This window comes from Castor canadensis, chromosome 6, assembly GCF_047511655.1.
Source record: "Castor canadensis chromosome 6, mCasCan1.hap1v2, whole genome shotgun sequence".
Classification (NCBI taxonomy): Eukaryota; Metazoa; Chordata; class Mammalia; order Rodentia; family Castoridae; genus Castor; species Castor canadensis.
In genome coordinates this window covers 78,704,689-78,720,754 of record NC_133391.1, presented here as the reverse complement: position 1 = coordinate 78,720,754, position 16,066 = coordinate 78,704,689, and the positions used below count along the sequence as shown (strand labels likewise).

The following is a 16,066-nucleotide window of genomic DNA, read 5'->3' as shown; positions in this document are numbered from 1 at the left end:
GTCCAGCCTGGACATAAATGGCAAGACCCTATTCGAAAAGTAACTAAACTGTTTTCTCAGCTGTGGCTGCCATCTCCTACTCGGCATCATGGCTGCCCTCAGACTTCTGGTGAAGCCCAAGAGCCTCAAAAACAGGACCAAGAAACTCATCCAACACCAGTCAACAGTCAGACCAATGTCAAAATAAAGTGTAACTAGTGGAAACCCAAGGGTTTTGACAACAGGGTGCAGAGAAGATTAAAGGGCGAGATTTTGATGCCCACCATTGGTTATGGGAACAACGAGGAAACAAAACACATGCTGCCCAGAGGCTTCCAGATGTTCCTGGTCCACATTAAGGAGCTGGAAGGTTATTCACCATGCTTCCTCCAAGAACACAAAATCATCCTGGAAAGATCGGCTCAGCTGGCCACCAGTCACCAATCCCAATGCCAGGCTGAGCTAGCAGAGTGGCTCAGGTGGTGGAGTGCCTGCCTACAAACATGAGGTACTGAGTTCAAACTCCAGTGTCATAAAAAAAAAAAAAAGAACAAATGCCAGGTTGAGTAGTGAAGAAAATGAATAGATGGCTCACATGCACGTTTTATTTGCACATAAACCCACAGAAAGTGAAAAAAAAAGAGGAAAAGTAAAGGAAAAGGGCTAAGGCTCAAGTGGTAGAGCACCTGAGGCCCTGAGTTCAAGCCCTAGTACCACAATATATATAGTAAAATACAGTTTAAATTTTGGTAATGTAGCACTTACAATACCTTATCATTATCATTCTCACATAAATATCCACGATGAAGTACTCAAATTGATACTGGAAGCTGCGCTGACTCTATACTGACCTTAAGCATTCATGAAAAATTGCTTTGTGGAATAAAAACTGATCACAGTTCTTACTGCCCTTAGTGATTGAGCTGGAATTAAATACTAGGTGACATCAGCATATTTCCTACTTCAGGTCTTAAAGCCTGGTGTGATGGTACACACCTGTAATCCCAGAACTCAGGTGGCAGAGGCAGTAGGGATTGCAAGTTTGAGGCCAGGCTGGGCTACATAGCAAGTTCTAGGGTAGCCGGGGCTACTTAGTGAGACCTTCCCTGCCTCAAAGAACCAAAAACATGTCAACCATCATGGTCAGTATGAAGTGATATGTCATTGTGTTTTTGATTTGCATTTCCTTAATGACCAATGATTTTGAGCATCTATCACAAATCAATAACCTAACTTTACACCTTAAGGAATTAGAAAAAGAAGAGCAAATTAAACCAAAAGCCACAAGAAATTAGAAGATAATAAAATTAGAGCAGATATAAATTAAATAAGGAATAGAAATAAACCAGATGCTGCTTCTTTGAAAAAGATCAACAAAATTGGCAAGCCTTTAGATAAATTAAGAAAAAAAGAAAGAAAAATGCAAACAACTGAAACCCAAAATGAAAGTGGGATATTACTACTAATCTTACAGAAATTAAAAGCGTTGAAAGAAAAATACTTTGAATATTGTATGATTAGATAATGTAGAAAAAAAACAAATAAATTCCTAGAACACATGTATCATCAAAACGGCCTCAAGAAGAACAGAAAATCTCAACGTATCTATAGCAAATAAAGAGATTAAGTCAGTAACCGAAAATCTCACAACAAAGAAAACTTCAGGACCAGATGGCTTCACTAGTGAATTCTACTAATATTAAAAAGAATTGGACAGGGACATGGTTCAAGTGGCAGAATGCAAACACAAGGCCGTGAGTTCAAACCTCAGAAGCTCAAAAAAAAAAAAAAAAAGAATTAACAGTAGTCCTACTTAATTCACTCAAAAAATAGAAGAGGAATAACTTCCTAACATGTTCTAAAGAGCAGTATTGCTTGGACGCCAAAGATTGACAAAAGAAAATTGCAGCCATGTGCCAGTGACTCACACCTGTAATTGATTCTAGCTACTTGGAGGCTGAAATTAGGAGGCCAGGAGGATCTGTTCAAGGCCAGCCCAGGCAATACTTGGCAAGACTCCATCTCCAAAATAACCAGAGCAAAATGGACTGGAGCCATAGCTCAAGTGGTAGAGAGTCTGCTTTGTAAGTGTGAAAGCTCTGAGTTCAATCCCCAGTCCTACCCCCCTCCAAAAAAAAATCCCAGTAAAACAAAATGACAACAAAAAAGCAATTGTGGTACAGACATGGAAATAAATATACAGAACAAGTAAGTAAAATTAGAGTTCAGAACTAGCTAAAAATACAATGAATTGATTTTTGACAAGGGTGTCAAGATCATTCGATGGAAAAAGAAATATTCAGCAAATACTGCTGGGATAAGAGGATAGCCAATTCGAAAGAGTGATGTTGGATCTCCACCTCTGTCCCATATCCAAATGTTAACTTGATTAGTATCAACAACCTAAATGTCAGGGATGAAGCTATAAAAACATTAGACAAACATGGATTAATCCTTATAATCTGTTATTTGGCAATGGATTGTTACATATGACACCAAAAGCATGAGCAACAACAAAAATTGATTAGAGTTCATAAAAACTAAAATCCTTGGTGCATTAAAATACACACTATCAAGAAAATTTTAAAAAACTGTAAAATAAGAGAAAATTATGAAAATTATATATAGATCTGATAAAGTTCCAGTATGTGGCACGGGTCAACATGCTGGCTTCTTCATTGCTTCCAATGGCTGAATCACAATCCATTGTTTGTGCAAACCACATTTTGCATATTCATTTGTCCCTTGATGGACATGTGAATTGTTTCCAAGTTTGGGCTGTTGTGAATAGTGCTAGCATGAACATCTTGGTACAAAATTTTTTACCCCTTTTCAGTTCTTTCGGGTATATAAGTAAGAGCAGTGTTGTTGGGTCATGTGGAAATTAATTACATGTTTAGATTTTTAATGAACCACTATGTAGATTAGTTCCTATGTTTTATTATAAGTACCTTCTAGTTTTGGCTTACACTTATGTCATCAATCCATTTTGAGTTAATTTATATGTGATCTGAAGTAAGAACCCTATTTCATGTGTCTGCATATGGATGTCCAGGTGACGCTGTGCCATTAGTTGAAAAGATTAAATGTTTCCTCATTCCTCATTCCTAATCTTTCCTCAAAAGACTAATGTTTACACACACACACACACACATACACGCACACACACACACACACACACACACACACACACACACAGCAGTACAGCGGTCTGAACTCAGGGTCTTGTGCTCTACCACTTGAGCCACACATCCCCAGACCTTTTTGCTATAGGTAGTTTTCATATAAGGCCTTATATTTATGCCTGCAATAGGCCTGGACTGGGATCATCCTCTTTATGCTTCCCACAGTAGTTGAGATGACAAACACTGTGATGGCAGGTACACACCACCACACCCAGCTAATTGGTTGATATGGGGTCTGGCTCACTTTTTGTCCAGATTGACCTTGAACCATAATCCTCCTGATCTCTGCCTCACGAGTAGCTAGGATTAAGGTGTGAGTCACCTGCCCAGCTTTTCCTTATTTAATATTCTTGATACCCTTTTCGAAATCAGTTGTGAATGGACACATGGCTTCCTTCTTTCCTTCCTTCTTTCTTCTCCTCCATCCCTCCTTTCTCTTTTCTTTCTTTCTCTTCCTTCCTTCCTTTCTTCCTTCTTTTCTTTCTTCCTTCTTTTCTTTCTTCCTTTCTCTCTCTCTCTCTCTCTCTCTCTCTCTCTCTCTCTCTCTCTCTCTCTCTCTCTCTTTCCTTGTTTCCTCTTTCCTTCCTTCCTTCTTTCCTGAGACTTGAACTTAGGGCCTTGTGCTTGGTAGGGAGGCACTCTACCACTTGAGCAATGCTGCCAGTCCTACATGGATTTATTTCTGAAGTCTCACATCTATTACATTGATCTTTATGTTTATCCTTATTTTAGTGCCACATTTTCTTGATCACTGTTACTTCACAAACAGAAAGTCTTAGTCCTCCAACTTTGTTCTTATTTTACCTGATTATTTTGTCTAGTCTGTGACCATTGAAATTCCACAGGAACTTTAAAATCAGCTTCTCAATTTATATAAAAAATCAGCTGCTTATATTTTTATACAAATTTCATTAAGTCTGTAGGTAAATTAGTAGAGAATTTACATCTTAGCAATAGTAAGATCCATGAGCATGGAATGTAATTAACTTAGATCTTCTTTAATTCTTTCAGTAATGTTTTATAGTTCTACAAGTATAAGTATTGCTCTTCTTTTGTCATACTTATTCCTAAATATTTTATTCTTTGGTTGCTATTGTAAATGGAATTGTTTTCTTAATTTTCAGAATGTTCACTGCAAGTGTACTGACACATAATATATTTCATATATTGAACTTGTATCTTGCAAACCTTGCTGATCTTGTAGACTAGTTCTCATATATTTTAGTGAACCCATAGTATTTGTATAATAATTATATCATCTATGAATTGAGATAATTTTGCTTCTAGTTTTCTAATCTCCATGCCATTTATTTCTTTTTCATAATCAATTGTTGTGGCCAGAACATTTAAAACAATGTTGAATAGAGGTGGTGAGAACATGCTTCTTTATGTTTTTGCTGATCTTAGAACAAAAACATCCAGCCTCATCATCAAATATGATCTCAGCTGATGTTTTTTGGTAGATGTCCAATGTCATGTAAGGAAGTTCCCTTCTTTTCTTTAAATTCTCTGTTTTTGTGAGTAAAGCAAGAGTGCTTATTGAGATAGAAAAGTGTAGAGTAGGAGAGTAGAGCCTCTAGAGTTGGGGGGAAGGTCCCAAGAGAGGGTGACCCTCTACTTTTCTTTTTGTTGAAAAGAAAGGTGTTGGATTTTTAAAAATGCTTTTACTACATCTATTTAGATAATCATGTAGTTTTCATTCTTATGCTATTGATATGGTAGGTTACATTGATTTTTCAGATGTTAGGCCAACTTTCCATTCCTGGGATACCTTTCAATTAATCACAGCATGTAATTCTTTTTATATGTCGCTGGATTTGATTTGCTAGCATTTTGTTGAGGATTCTCGTGCCCATATTCATAAAGGATATTGCCCTGTAGTTGTCTTTCCTTGTGATATGATCCAATGTTGTACGGTTGCTTTTCTGGAAACAATATTTATTAGCATGCCGGCAGTGGCTCAGCAGATTCCCATCCAAAGGCTGAGCCTTGACAACAAAGGGGCCTTGCCTTATATACCCTTGCAAGCAGACTACAGAAGCAAGAAGCAAAGTTTAACCAATATATGGTTGCATGCATTTCTGTTGGCTACTTCACCTTCAGTGCTATGTGACCTTCCTCACGTTCAGATTCTTTAAGTTTTATCTACCTGCTATCCATCCCCTCCTCCCTGCTGCAGTACTTAATCTATAATACCATGTCTTTAAAAACTAGCAATTTAAAAAATATCCTGCCAGGTGTGATGGGACACCATTTAGAGGGTGAGGCAGGAGGATCCTGAGTTTGTGCTATGTAGCAAGAGACCTTGTCACCAAAAACAAAGCCAAACAAAACAAAATATCCACAAAGATTCTGCTTAGTGTTCAAATATTCTCCACTGCATATGATTTTAAGTGTCTTTTAAAAAATTTCAGCTGGCTGCCGGTGTCTCACACCTGTAATCCTAGCTATTTAGGAGACAGAGATCAGGAGGATCGAGGTTCAAAGCCAGCCCAGGCAAATAGTTTGCTGCTCAGACCCTATCTCAAAAAAAACCCTTCACAAAAAAAAAGCTGGAGGAGTATAGAGCCTGAACCTGTGTTCAAACCGCAGCTCTGGAAAAAAAGAAAAAAGAAAGAAAGAAAGAAAAAAAAGATGGAGAAAATGAGGTGGAGAATGAATAAGGAAGTATTAGAAAATGTGGCTGGAGGGTTTGTATTAGAAAAGAGAAGACTAGAAGAGAGCAAAAAATAATTTTTTAAGAGCAACAACTCTCGTTTCAGTAGTAAAGGAAAAAACTTGTGTATGTTTAGTTCCAGATGATAGAACAAAAACAAAAGAGGAAGCTACAAGGGAACAGATTTTGTCTCAAAAAAAGAAGTCCTATGGTCATATCCTTTTTTGTTTGTTTGTTTTTTGGCAATACTGGGGCTTGAATTCAGGGCCTCAACTAGCTGGGCAGGTACTCTACCACTTGAGCCATATCTCTAGCCCTTCTTTGTGTTGGGTATTTTTGAGATAGGATGAACTATTTGCCCTGGCTGGCCATAGGTTCAACTACAACCCTCCTGATCTCTGCCTCCTGCGTAGCTAGGATTACAAACCTGAGCCACGGGCATCCAGCATAGTCATATTCTTTCAGCAGAAAATTCATCATACCACACCAGATATCTGACCACAGAGTGACAAGTGGAAATGGAACCTTGTTCTTCTTACTCCATGTTCCTGTACTTACTTCACTTCCTTCCTTCTCTGGGGTTCATCATTCAGTCTTGCTATATCAGTTCAATTTCTCAATCTTTGGGCTTCATTGGAGATACCCTATCCCTCCACCCAAACTTTGGATGAGTGAATCCTGTCTCTGGGTTGTTGGTCACTGTCAGAAAAAAAGATGTATCACATGGGAAAAATCTTTTGTTTACCTTATAATAAAAGGCTTTTCTGTGTTTTTTCTCTCTCCACATGGCAGCAATACCCTGCCCTAAGCCTACTCTTCTCATTCAATCATTCAGTAAAGACCGACAGAACACTTGGCATGATTTATAAAGGCACCATTTTGGGGACTGGATATTCAGAGTTGAACAAGAGTGGTAGTCCCCTGTTTTCCACAGAAGTTGTTCCATTTTTACATCCCACCACCAGTGAACAAGTGCGATACATGTTTACAATGCTTATTGTTTTCTGGTTACTTCCTAATAACTGTAAGTTTATCTCCTTGAACATTTTTTGTTTTTGTTTTTATAGACAGAGGAGGGTCTCTGTTGCCCAGGCTGGAGTGCAGAGGCTTTTCAACCTTGCGATACTGATACTCATTCCTAGCACAAAGACCTAATTGGCACAGCACCACAGTCCCAAACTCCTGGGCTTGAATCTCCTTCTACTCAGCCTCCGTGTGGTGTTGACTTGTATTTCCCTATGATCAGTGGTGTTGAGCACATTTTTATGTGCCTATTGGCCATTTATATATCTTCTATGGAGAAGTGTTTATTCAACACTTCTTTGGGTTTTTTGTTTCTCTCTTGTTGAGTTTTAGGAGTTTTTAAAATATACTCTGGATATTAATCTCTTATTGATATATGATTTACAAATATTTTCTCTCATTCTATGTGTTGGGTTACCTTTTTACCCTGTAAATAGTGTCTTCTTTTTTTTTTTTTTGGTGGTGGTGATACCGGTGTTTGAACTCAGGGACCTTGCACTTTCCAGGCAAGTGCTTTACCACTTGAGACATATTCCCAGCTGATAGTGTCTTTTGATGCACAAATTTAAAATTTTTCATGAAGTCCAGTTTACCTATTTTTCTTTTGTTACCTGCCTTTGGTGTCATGTGCAATAAATCATCATCAAACCTAACATTGTAAAGTTTTTGCACGGTATTTTCTTCTAAGAGTTTGTTATTTTAGCTCTTACGTTTAACTCTTTGATCTATTTTAAGTTAGTCTTTGTCAAACCTAACATTGTCAAGTTTTTGCACTGTATTTTCCTCTAAGAGTTTGTTATTTTAGCTCTTACATTTAGGCCTTTGATCCATTTTAAGTTAGACTCTGTTTATGGTGTTAGGTAAGGCTCAAGCTTCATTCTTTTGCATGCGGATATCCAGTTTCCTCTACATTGTTTATTGAAAAGACTGTGTTCTTCTTCACTGAATGGTCTTGGCAGCCTTGTCGAAAATCGTTTGCTCATATAGGGTTTATTTTCCAGATAGGCATTGGGTTTGATCCCCAGCACTGAAACAAAAGGGGGGATAGGGTGTAGCTCAGTGGTAGTGCCTTTCCTAACATGTGCTAGACCTTGGGTTTGATTCTTAGCCCCACAAAAATAAATTGTCTCAATACTTATTCTTTTTTTTCTTTTAGTGGTTGAAAGTTCAATTTTATTTTAAAATGATAAGTAAGTAGACTGAGGCATAGTTTTGATCATGTACTATTTCAGAATAAACAGTCTTAACTTTTGCACTTATTTCCTCATGGCACAATAATAATTTGCCGACTGGTTCTTGCCTTGGACTATACTGTGTTTTACAAGATCCTATGTGATATGGCCTCTCTCTGACCTTATCTCTACACCTCCCCTATCTTGATCATTCTGCTGCAACCACACTGGCCTCTCCACTGCTACCTTTAATATCCCAAAGACCTCAGGGTCTTTGTATTTGCTGTTCTTTCTGACTGAAGTGATATTCCCTCATAAATGCTCAAGTTTTCTCTCCCAATTAACCCAGATCTTTTTTCAAATATTCCTTATTGGAGAGGCCTTCCCCGACAATCTTAAATAACATGTCATTCATATCACCATTATCTGTCTCCTTTCTCTGTTTCATTTGTCTTCACAGCACTATCACAATTAGATATTTTGTATCACCACCACTGTCTCAGACAGTTCATAGACTGGGTAGCTTAAACAACATAAATGTATTTATTTTCTCACAGTTCTGGGGGTAGGGAGTCCAAGATCAAGGGCCAGCCTGGTTGGGTTGTGGTGAGGGCTCACTTTCTGGCTTATAGAGGCCACCTTCTCACTGTGTCCTTATATGATTGTTCCTCGGTGAGTTTATAGGGAGGCAGAAAGAGCATGTGTGGGCTCTCTGTGTCTCTTATTAGCACACTATTTCTATCGGATTAGGGCCCCACTCTTATTACTAACCTAATTACTTCCTTGGAGGCCCCATCTCCAATTACTGCCACTCTGGGTCTTCAACACAAGAATATTTTTTGTCTTTTTTTTTTTTTGAGACAGGGTCTTGCTGTGAAGCCCAGGTTGGCCTGGAAGTTATGATCTTCCTTTCTCAGTCTCATGAGTGCTGGGATTACAGGCATGTGCTACCATGCCTGGCTTCAACATGTGAACTTGGAGGGGATACAAACATTCAGTCCATAACACCCAGCATTCAACTAGAATCTGTACACTGTATGAGAAGGAACTTCTGCTTTTTTCCTGCTATATTTTCAGGGTTCAGTATAGTACCTAACATGGAATGAGCACTTGAATGAATTGAATGTCTCAGTTTCCATCACAACACCCTATCTAACCAGATACAATTTCTCAATTCAGCTCATTTATTTTCTGAGCCTTGAACATGCTGCCCATTTTTGCCTGGGATAACCTTCCTGAAGAAATGATATTCATGCTGCAAGACTCAGATTTTGCAAGTCTGTTTTCTGCAAATCCTTCCTAGGGCCACTTCCCCTTATAAAGTTGATTCCTTCCTCTTCTTGAATTACAACTAACTTTCATGTGTCTGCCTCCCTTACTGGATAGAGAATTCTGTGAGGGCATATATGTTTCTGATTCATCTTTATCTACCAGGCTTTAAGCACAGAGTCTGAAGTAGAACAGGTCTCTGTAACAATTTGATGAAGTGTGTTTATATCTACTCAAATGTAAGTAACTGCCTTGAGGTGATGATTCTCTGAAACTTTAAAAAATTTCACAACATTCTGGTAGATGGTCCCTTGGAAACACACCAGTGTATGTCTGGCTAATATAGTTGTGTTTTGCCATCCTTTGAATCTGGTTTTGGTGACCTCTTGATTCTCCCATCAAGGTGTGGCTCTGGACACAGGCCAGAGGCAGGCAGGAGCACCAGACTCTATGCTTCTTCTAACCCCTGTCCCATATGCTCTGAGAGGTAGGTGCCTAGCTCTGTGATGGATGTAGCTGATTCCTCATTGTAATGAGAAAGGGATTCAGAAGCAACACACTTCTTGATAGGTGATAGCTCTGAGTCTCTGAGTTAATGTGGATTACAGGGCACATTATGTTCATTCTGCAGTTGTGAAGGTGCTGAGATGTTATCTTATTCAAGGAGTCATCCTGATGGAGATCACCATGTCAAGTGAAGTAAGCCAGTCTCAGAAGGACAAAGGTTGCATGCTTTCCCTCATATGTGGAAGCTAAGATAAATGTACACATAAATACATATATTATCACATATATAATCATATATATATATATATATATATATATATATATATATGGAGAGAAAGGAGAGAATGTATTAGTGGGTCCGTTTGAGGGAACTATGGGGAGGTGGTAGAGGAAAAGAAAATGATAGAGAGTGAATAATATTGAAACACAATGCATTTATCTGTATATGAAGATGTATCTGTAAACTGTTGAATAATGGCGGAGCAGGGCAATAGAGAAAGAGAAAGTAACAGAAGGAGTTAATTGATTAAAGTGTGATATATACATGTCTGAGATACCAAGGCAAAACTGCCTTGAATAATCAATATACACTTTAAAAAATGAAGGACAGGAAGGTAAAACAGGTCCTGTCCAGGGGAGGGTACCAGTGAGAGGGGAGGGTAAACAGAGAGGGTGAAGGAGGATGAATATGGTGGATGCATTTTGTAATCACTATGAAAATAGAACAATGACATTTGTTGAAATTGTTCTAAGGAGGAGGGGGATGAAGAGAATAATGGAGGGGGATGAATCTAATTAAGATGTATCATAAGCACATATGTAAATGTCACAATATATCCCCTCTGTACAACTATTATATGCAAATAAAAATTTTTAAAAAACCAGCCTGAAAAGGTTATCCTCATATGTATGTTTTTTTAAAAGTTATTTTTATTACCCTCATATGTATGAACAGCACAGATCTCTGCCTTGGAAATACGCTGTATCTCACATCCTTGGCGTATGCTGGAATCTCTCATTGTGTGGGGTAATGACACGGTGAAAGCCATCATACTTGGGCAGAGGAGTTTTACATCAGCAGAGAGGACTCCTGAAATTATGCAGCTCAGAGTTTATGTTGGACAGGAGGCATGTCTGCCCCTTCCCCTTGGGGAATGGGGGAAAAAGAGGAGTTTAAGCAAACGGCTCTGGTTTTATTACCTTTGACTCTTGGAAAGTGAGTGGGGGAAGGGAAACCTTCTGTTTTCCAAGGTATGTTTACCATTCAAACATCCTTTAACCCAAGTGCCAGTAAGCTTCCCAGAAAGCCCTGATTACACGAAAATTATTTCTCCCACGCAGCTTTAGTCAGGCAACATTTCTCTGCCATTTTGCTCTTGCAGTTTCTTGAGAAGGACCAGGTAGGTTTCTAGAGAGTTAGTGTGAAGAAAGTCTAAGTAGGATGGATTCCCCATCCAGCACAGAGGCCAACACATAGCAGACACCCAGTAAGGATCTGTTGAGTGAGTGATATGGCCCGTGGTTTAAAATCCTAATAAAAGTAAGCAGCCACATGGTTGGTCAAGATTTTGATAGGACTCCTGGAAGTCAAGACAATCTAAACCCATTCATTCTCCTCTCTTGCCCCTTAGACAAATCCCCGGGCCCCTTGGAGCAGAGCTAGTGTTCCTGACATCCCCACAGCCAGCGGTGAACCCGCACAGTATGGGACTACACCAGAGTTCATGGTGCTCTCTGATGGGCTGGAAGCTTCCAGGGTCAGGAAGGGATTTCCATTTAGTGACAGGTTACCCACCTGGGGCAGCTCATTTGGCCGAGGCTCCCTACTCAGCTTGTTGCAACTGAGATCAAGCACGCTGAGCTTAGCCGGCAGCCCCTTAGGCACCTGCTCCAGCCCAGCAAATGACAGATTCAGGGACTTTAGAACGCTGGGCCAGACGCACGAGGGAGCGCCAGAAGCGCGCAGCGAGTTGTGGCTGAGGTCTAGTTGGTGGGGCTGCACGGCGCCGATCGCCAGCGCTGCGCACACGCCATTGGGCGTCTCCATCCCCGTATTGCGCAGCGCTAAAACCTGGAGATTAGGGAATTTGTGCGGACAGAGTGCCGCAATCAGTCCGCGCTCACCCAGCCCAGGATTGTCAGACAGGTCCAGGGTGGTGAGGTCCCGGAAGATGCGGACCTGCTCGCAGGAAAAGGCGAGCGAGTGTGCTTGGGCAATGCTCAGTACCTTGAGGCCAGGCTTGAGCCAGTGCTGCAGTTGGGAGAGCCAGGCACCCCCTGTCGCCCACGACACGTTGTGGAGGCGCAAGGTGGTGAGCGCAGGCCCTGTGGCTTCTAGAGGCGGCGGCGGGGTGGTGCCGGTTACCTCTAGGTCCTCCAGCGTTAGTTCTTTGACACGGGAATATCCCAGCACACGCAGGACGCCGAACAGTAGCAGAGCAGGAACCTGTGCACCCCCCACGGTGAGCCGCCGCAAGCGCAGAGCCTTGACCATGTCCATATATTGCCGAGGGTCGGTGTCTGGGTCCACACGCTTTAGAAACTGTTCCAAGCTGCGGCCGCCGCCATGGATCTTCACGTCCACGGCAGCCATACACTGGAAGGCGCTGGACCAGTCGGGCTGCGGATCCGAGAAGTTGCAGGAGCAGTGGATGTCATCGTCGTCCAGCTCGCAGGGCTCTGGTGTGGCCCCAGAAATACACAGTAGCGGTAGAAGCAGCAGCAACAGGCAGGGAACGCGCTCCTGGGAGAAAAAGCAGAGGTCAGGGAAGCCCCAGTGAGTTCCTGGGGTTCCTCAAGTGACTGTGCTTTGACCCCCAAGACCGTATAACTTACCATAGTCGATAAGTCCTGAAAGCCTCTATGGCCCAGGCTGGCTCTGGGAACGGCTTTGGCTTCTTTCCTGTCCAGCAGCACCTTCCGGCTTCTAGGTTCCACGCGTTTATCTGTCCTAGCTCTTTTGGCAGCCCCTAAGAGTTTGTGTAATCCTGGGATGTCACGCTGTTCCCGCCTCCGTAAACTCTGGTGACGGCCCCACTTTTCTTCCTCCTCACAGCACTACTCACTTCCCTTCTAGGAAATATTGCAATGAAATAGTTGCAAGGAGAAGGACCAAAACAAGAATTCTTCTGGGCACTTAGGGCATTTGGGGCCAGGCGGTTCCAGATGATTCATGCACCTCAGGCCTGTGCAGTAGGTACAGGAAAGGGATGATCCCCTCCATGGCCTTGGGCCAGAAGCAAATGTTGCAGAGGGTGGGGATAGGGATTACACATTTACAACAGCCCTCACAGGTCCATACTCCTAGACTTTTGGGAAAAGTGCTACTTGAAAATCTTTTAAATTCATACATCCTCTGTTATTTATTTATTTTGTGGTACTGGGGATGGAACTCAGAACCTTATGCATGCTAGGCAAGCACACTACCACTGAGCTACTCTGTGTCCCCTACTTATTCTTTAATTAAGGAGTAGCTACACATTTGCTCCCAACCCAAACAGGGAATTCTCAGAATGCACTGCTTCTCTGTGTCTCTGTTGAATGTGCCCTGATACCCTGAGCCATGCCAGGTCACTGTGACATCCCTGAGGGCCAAGATGTGACTATAGCTCAGTGTTAAATATACTAACTCTGGAGTCAGCAGCCAGGCTTGGAATCCCAGCTTTACTGCTGAGGTTATAAGACTTGGGTAAGTTTCTGTGCCTTGGATTTCTGGGGCCCTGCTTTTTAAAGTTGGAGATAACAGTAGTACCTTTCTGTGAGTAAAGTATTTGGTACAGAGCCATGTCTGTTGTGGGTAGCCTTAACTGCTGTTCTTCTCTCTCTGAACCTCTGCATTCAGAAGACTCAGGCCACTGAAGTCAGGTCCAGGCCAACCTGGACATGAAGTGAGACAGTATCTTAAAAATAATCAACACAAAAAGAATTGGTAGAATGGCTCAAATGGTAGAGAGCCTGCCTGGCAAGCACCAGGCCTTGAGTTCAATCCCCAGTACCGGAAAAAAGAAAAAATGCTACCCAGGGTTGGGTGGATATATGGATATATTAGGTCTGGAGAGAAGATATGGAGGACAGGATGACAGTCTGTTGGTATTTAATTGGCTGTTTTGTGGAGAAGATTGCAGACTTCATTGATGACTCCAAGTGGATAGAATTGAAGGAAGGTGATTCAAAGAACAATTTTTCTTTTCCTTCCTTCCTTTCTTTCTTTCTTCCTTCCTTTTTTCTCTTGTACCTTTGCCTAAGTAATAGTTTAATAAAAATTAGAGGCCTCCAATAAAAATTCTTCAGTGCCACCAGGACCCTACTCACTTAAAGCTATGAAGGGGATGTGAAAGAAGACAAAATGAAACAATTACAGTATAACTTAGTGACAGCCGTGAAAGGGTTATGAAGAACACATAACAGGTGCATGGGTCTGGTGGTTCTGAGTAGTGACATTGCAGTTTAGATGTTGAGGATGATATTAATGGAAGAGTGCTGGTAAGGGCAGAGCTAGGGTTCAAAGCAGAGGGAATGGCCTGTGCAAAAGTTCAGGGGATGGAGAGGGCAGGGGTTATTTAAGGAATAAAGAAATCTTTGAAATGGGGTAAGGTGAAATGCCCTTATAATTCAGACTGCAGAAGAAAATTCAGACTGGAGAAGAGAGCAGGGCCTAGTTGGCCACAATTTGGATTTTGAGGGTGTGGGAACCCTTCACCCCCCCCAACACCAGTGTTTCCCCAGTGCTGGGTAGAGTAGTGGTGCTCAAACTCTGGTGAATTTTTTTTAAAATATGGAACGCTTCATGAATTTGTGTGTCATCCTTGTGCCGAGGGCATGCTAATGTTCTCTGTATCGTTCCAATTTTAGTGTATGTGCTGCTGAAGCGAGCACTCTGGTGAATTATTTTATCTTAAAAAATCACGCCTGTAATCCTGGCTATTTGGGAGGCTGACATCAGTAGGATCGAGGTTCAAGTCCAGCCTGGGTGAATAGTTTGTGAGACCCCATCTCCAAAATAACCAGAGCAAAATGGACTGGAGGTGTGGCTCAAGAGGTGGAGCACCTGCTTTGCAAGTGTGAAGCCCTGAGTTCAAACCCCAGTCCCAACCCAGACCCCCAAAAGTGGATATTTTACTCCCATTTTCTGCATGAGGAGCAGGTAATGTTTCTCCCCCTTTCCCCGTGTCTATCCTGTGGATACTAATTTCCTTTCTTAATAGTACTTTGCCCTTACTTTTACTACAAAAAATGGGAATTCCTTTTGCACAGGGCAATGAAATTACATTTTCCTCACCAGTAAGAAGGGGATAATAAGCTGGGCACCAGTGTCTCATGCCTCTAATCCTAGCTACTCAGGAAGCAGAGATCAGGAGGACCGTGTTTAGAAGCCAGCTTGGGGAAACTGTTCGAAAGACCCTATCTCAAAAAACCCTTCACAAAAATAGGGATAGTGGAGTGGCTCAAGGTGAAGGCCTTGAGTTCAAGCCCCAGTACTGCAAAAAAAAAAAAAAAAAAGGTTTTCTTCAAGCTTTTTGAAGCTTTTAGGCAGAGCTCATCAGTGGAAGCTTAGTTATTCGTGAAATGGCGTTGCCGTTCTTCCTCTAATTCAGGGCTATTTAAAAATTCGTTTAGAGTGTGGTGGGAATGGGGAAGCTGTGTTTGCTGAGTGGATAGTGACATCCTCACTGAGGAAGCTGAGATTCAGGATGAGTTTCTTTCCTTAGAATTGGTAAGGAGAGCCAGGTGCCTTGGCTCACGCCTGTAATTTCAGCTGGTAGAGAGGTACAGACATGGAGGATCTAGGATGGAGACCTGTAGGGCCAAAAAGGTATAGAACCCCCCCCCCCACATCCCAACCAATAAACTGGATGGGGATGTAGTGAAGGGTGGGTGCGGTAAGGGGTGTGGCCTCTGACTGTGATTCCCAGATGTGGAGGCCAGGTAGGAGGATCCCAGTCTCTGCCCCTGGCAAAAATGCGAGACCTTATCCGAAAAAAGTAACTAAAGCAAAAAAGGGCTGGAGGCGTGGTTCAAATAGTAAGGGTCCTGAGTTCAAACTGCAGTAAGGCAAAAAAAAAAAAAAAGGAATTGGTAAGGGGGTAGGCGGTGTGGCTCAAGTGGTAGAGCGTCTGCCTAGCAAGTGTTAAACCCTGATTTCAAACCCCAGTACCGCCCCCTCAAAAAAAGAATTGGTAGAGAGAAACCAAGCAGAGATCGAGTGACAGCTGCCCCGCCTTCTCTTGGAATTCCGGCTTGTCCCGCCCCCTCTACTTTCGCCCCGCCCCTCCCTG

General features: G+C 41.8%; 1 protein-coding gene and 1 non-coding gene across 2 annotated transcripts; both read right to left on the bottom strand.

Annotated features, from left to right (window-relative positions):
* Positions 1 to 10,699: 10,699 nt before the first annotated feature.
* Positions 10,700 to 12,854, bottom strand: Cd14 (CD14 molecule). The gene is made up of 2 exons (XM_020157134.2): positions 12,627 to 12,854; positions 10,700 to 12,534 (listed from the first exon to the last, which is right to left on the bottom strand). Exons 1-2 carry the CDS (start codon positions 12,627 to 12,629, stop codon positions 11,419 to 11,421), a joined length of 1,119 nt encoding a protein of 372 aa, XP_020012723.1. The 5' UTR covers positions 12,630 to 12,854; the 3' UTR covers positions 10,700 to 11,418.
* A 1,705-nt stretch (positions 12,855 to 14,559) lies between these two features.
* On the bottom strand, positions 14,560 to 14,666 carry LOC141424395 (U6 spliceosomal RNA). The gene has a single exon (XR_012449332.1). It is a non-coding gene; the product is annotated as a U6 spliceosomal RNA (small nuclear RNA).
* Between the last annotated feature and the right edge of the window lie 1,400 nt (positions 14,667 to 16,066).